General features: G+C 31.4%; 1 protein-coding gene across 1 annotated transcript; it reads left to right on the top strand.

The window, feature by feature from the left end:
• Positions 1 to 845: 845 nt before the first annotated feature.
• LOC111913405 (uncharacterized) lies at positions 846 to 2,991 on the top strand. The gene is made up of 3 exons (XM_023909113.2): positions 846 to 1,004; positions 1,731 to 2,227; positions 2,528 to 2,991. Exons 2-3 carry the CDS (start codon positions 1,738 to 1,740, stop codon positions 2,575 to 2,577), a joined length of 540 nt encoding a protein of 179 aa, XP_023764881.1. The 5' UTR covers positions 846 to 1,004; positions 1,731 to 1,737; the 3' UTR covers positions 2,578 to 2,991.
• Positions 2,992 to 4,234: the final 1,243 nt, after the last annotated feature.

Here is a 4,234-nt window from a genome sequence, read left to right as displayed (position 1 = left end):
TTTTAATATTGATTAGGGACCTACGATGCAACAAAAGCATAACCTAGGGACCGTCCGAGTTAAAAATAAGTTATGGATCAAACACGCCAACTGGGAAAATAATCGGTATAAAATTTGAAAAATGTGATTGATAAACTTTCTTTTAAAAACCTAAGGTTGCGTTTAGTTACGGAAAAACAGTTTTCATTTTTCGTTTTTCGTTTTCCCTTTTTAGTTTTCTTTTTCCGTTTTTAGTTTTCATTGAGTGTTTGTGTGAGTGTGTATGTGTGTGTGGGGGGGGGGGGGGGGGTGTGTTTGTGGGGTGGATGTGTGTATGGGTGTGTTTGTATGTGTGTGTGTGTGCCTTTGTGGGGGTGGGCTTGGAAATGGGTGAGTGTGGATACATAGGGGTGTAGTAGGTTGTGGGTGTTAAGGTGATGGTAGGTAGATGTGGGTAGGGTGAGAGTTTGTGTGTGTTTATATTTTAGAAAAAATTTGGAATCAAAAAAATTTGGAAAACAATGATTATCGGTTTTCCAAAAATTTCAAACTTCTTTGTAATTTTAGAAAACATTTTCATTTTCTATGAAAAAATTAAAAAATTAGATGAACTAAACGCGTTTTCAAAATTATCATTTTTTTGGAAATTTTTTCTAAAAAATGGTTACTTTTTCCGCAACTAAACGCACCCTAAAATTTGACTGCCAGTCTTAAATATTTTTCATCTATAAGATTTAAAACATATTCATGAGAGTTGACAAGTCTTTACAATATAGGGTGTTTAATGTTTTGTAATAAGATTAGGGGGTCTAATTGAAAATACAATTTTCATTTAAAACTCTTATCTTATCTCCGATTTTAAAATCCATTTGTTGATGAATGATTAAAGGAGAGAGCATCATAGAACCACACGGCTCCGAACGTATAAGCAAAAACCGCCAGAAATTCCTTGAATCCAATTGGGTATTCGATTTGAAGCTTAATTTCTACCATTCAGAGTGCAATTCGGAGATTCACTTAAAAGAGTATGTGATTTTATTTCCAATTCATGGTTGTTTGTATCAAATATTCCGGTTTGAGATTAGAAATTAACTTTTCCCTTGTATTCTATTTATTGATTTTCCGCATGAACGATTCTATTTCCGATTCAATGTCAGACCCATTTCGCATTAGATTTAGTAATTTTATCTGTAATAAGATATAATATTATGTGACCAAGATGATAGCATAGTCGTAAGCGAATCGAGTTAGAATCTCAACCCGATATGGAAAACGGATATGCGATTCTTACCACTTTGATATTAGATGATCATTGTTTATGGTTACAATTTGGGTATTCTCATTTTGACTGGAAAATTGGAATTATTTAGGGGTCAAAATTTGTGATTTCTTGGTCCCGCCATCTGTTTTACTTTTCTTTGATTGATTTGTTGTTAAACTTTTGAGAAATAAGCTAAAAAAATTTAGGTTTTCCAATTTATTAATCATACAAATAAAAAAAAGAGGGGAAATGGTTTTTAGGGTTTGACCCTATAAAGGGTCATGAATATGATTGAGTCTTGGAAATCTATTAGTTATTAAGTTAAGTTTCTTAGGGCCTGTTTCTTTTCTTCTGTATCAAGTAAAAGTAACGTATGGATAAATTGCTTTCTTTCAGAAGGAAGTACTACCTCAACAGAGACTTCCTTTTTTCATGAATGTTTGAACGAGTAAATGACCATTTTACTCTTTCTATTCTTGGATACCTATAGGTAAAAAATGGCAGTGGCATTTTCGCAATTTTCATGGTGGTCATGGAGTGGAAAACATCAAGATACAAAAATCCGAAATGGGTCCTCCAAGAATTCCTCAACAACCAAAACCGATGTAAATATATTAGAATTCGACAATCTAAAGTTCCCATTAGTAAATGTGACACCATCAGCCTCTAAAAGAGTAAAAAGAAAGTGGCAAAATCGAAGAGAACGCAAGGTTGATAAAGAATATGATGTTGTATTGGTTCCATCCGACGGTGGTTGTTTATCCGGATCAGAATCCGACGACTCTGATTGGTCGATTGGATGGTTGGAACCTCATGGTGCTGGTTTTTGTAGTGATAACGATGATGATGATGATTCAGATGATAGTTTTGCTGTTCTTGTTCCTTGTTATGGTCGTGGATGTGGGGATGTTGTTAACACTAAGAATGTTTCAAATGATAGATTCTTGGACCACACTATTGGACAAGTTCCCGATATTTATTCTGCTCGTAAGTCTTCTTATTTTTCTATGAAATATTCATCACAATTTGTAAAACTTAGGTTCATAATTGTGTGATAGATGGAAATCAGGTATACAGTGGTCTGCTAGGTGGCTGACATAAAAACCGTCTGCCTACAATGAGTTTAGCCCACATTGGAGTTGAAACTCGTGACTAACATGATGCATATACGTATAAATCTAAAATCAAACCTATAAGAAAAAAGATATTACCTTATATAAGTCATATATCAAATGTATGACATAAACAAATACTTAATGTTTATTTATCATCTTGCTTTGGGTGTAGAGAACGAAGTGTACATGGAACAATGGCTGTCGTCGTTACAACGCAACTGAGCGTGTATTGTAGCCGATTAACTGTAAATATGTATCTATATGTAAAAAAGATATTGGTTTGATCCATGTGTTGCTGTTGTTACTGTTACTGTCACTGTTACTGTTACTGTGCATATTGTGACGACAAGAAACAGATTGATGTGCCAAGAAAATTGAAGCTATTGACTTATTCGATTTAAAAGCAGGAAGAAATGAATTGAAGATTAGCATTGATCTGGGAAATAATTAAGATTTTTGTTGGGTGATCTATGTTATAAAATGTAAATAATTTGTATGATGTAAATATTCATTGGAAGGAGTGTGAAAAAACAACTTCCCCCAAAAAAAGAGAGATTGTAGATAATTCTTGTAATTAGATTCTAAACTGAACGCATTTGTTGATAATCTATGTTGTGAAGTATTGTGTCTGTGAAATCTTCTGTTCTTTTGCTGTTTGAAGTCTTGTGCATTTAGTAAAGTAGACATTATTATATACATTTAGTCATTTTAACACCTTAGATGTCATATGAGATGAAAACTAAAATCTTTCAACTTTTAGTTGAAGGAAGAAAAAAGGATAAATAATTTTATGTTAGTCTTTTGATAATTAGATATAAAATTGATTATCCAAAAATTTATCTATGATATGAAATTGATTATCATAACATGTGGCGACTTTTAGGATACTTGGAACCAAAGGCTAAAAGGCAAGAATAATGAATCTGACCTAACTTGTCTTTTTATATATTTTCATAATATTTTAATTTTGATGATAATTTCACTTAATGTTAATGCTTTACAGTATCATCATATATTTAAGTTTTTGTAATAAAAATGTCTTGTAATATACTTTTTGTATTTGTTGAACATGTATAGCTTTTGGAAAATGTCTCCAAACTTTGATGATAATTTCACTTAATGTTAATGCTTTACGATATCAAATATTTAAATTTTTGTAATTAAAATATGTCTTATAATATACTTTTTGTATTTGTTGAACATGTATAGCTTTTAGAAAATGTATCCAACCTTGATTTACAATATCATATTTCCAATATCATATGATACATAACTAATTTCGAAAGCCTAATATTTAGTTGAAAAAAAATATTGATCTAAAAAGTGATACATAACTAATTTCCATGCATAACATTTAAAAGAATTAAACTTTTGATCTAAAAAGTATAAACCGATCAACTACAAAGCAGAATCCAAATCTGTGGTCTATTTCTTTAATAAAACAAAGAAAATAAAAGAAGAAATAAAAAGGGAGAATCGTCTTCTTTAACCGTCAATTCTTGACTCAATTCCTTACCCTCTCTCTCCTCATGCCTAGTGGGGTTTCGATCGACGCCACTCGTGCGATATTTGTAGTCTCTTAATACACTTTTTAAAATCCGTTCAATAAATTTGACATGTTGACTTTTATGATAGAAGTAGATTTGAAATTTTAAATAATGAAATTACAAATTTCATCTCTATGTTTTGTCCAGATTTTCAAATCGTCCGTCCCAATATGCCAACCTTGTACTTATGTTTGAATTTTGTTGTGTATATAGTCCCTACCAAATATAAAATTCTTTACATTTTGGGTGAATATCAATTTTGAGTACAACACAATCACTATTAGATGCATTTTTATGGATTTTTTTTTCTGATAGTTTTAGTCCTATTTTAC

This window comes from Lactuca sativa, chromosome 9 (assembly GCF_002870075.4).
Source record: "Lactuca sativa cultivar Salinas chromosome 9, Lsat_Salinas_v11, whole genome shotgun sequence".
NCBI lineage: Eukaryota > Viridiplantae > Streptophyta > Magnoliopsida > Asterales > Asteraceae > Lactuca > Lactuca sativa.
The sequence above is the reverse complement of the archived record's forward strand: the minus strand, read 5'-3'. Positions and strand labels throughout refer to the sequence as shown.

Excerpts from the sequence above, each read along its gene's own strand:
- LOC111913405 (XM_023909113.2), top strand. The coding sequence starts at position 1,738 with ATGGCAGTGGCATTTTCGCAATTTTCATGGTGGTCATGGAGTGGAAAA. Across the intron at positions 2,228-2,527 it reads TCCCGATATTTATTCTGCTC|AGAACGAAGTGTACATGGAA; the intron begins GTAAGTCTTCTT and ends CTTTGGGTGTAG.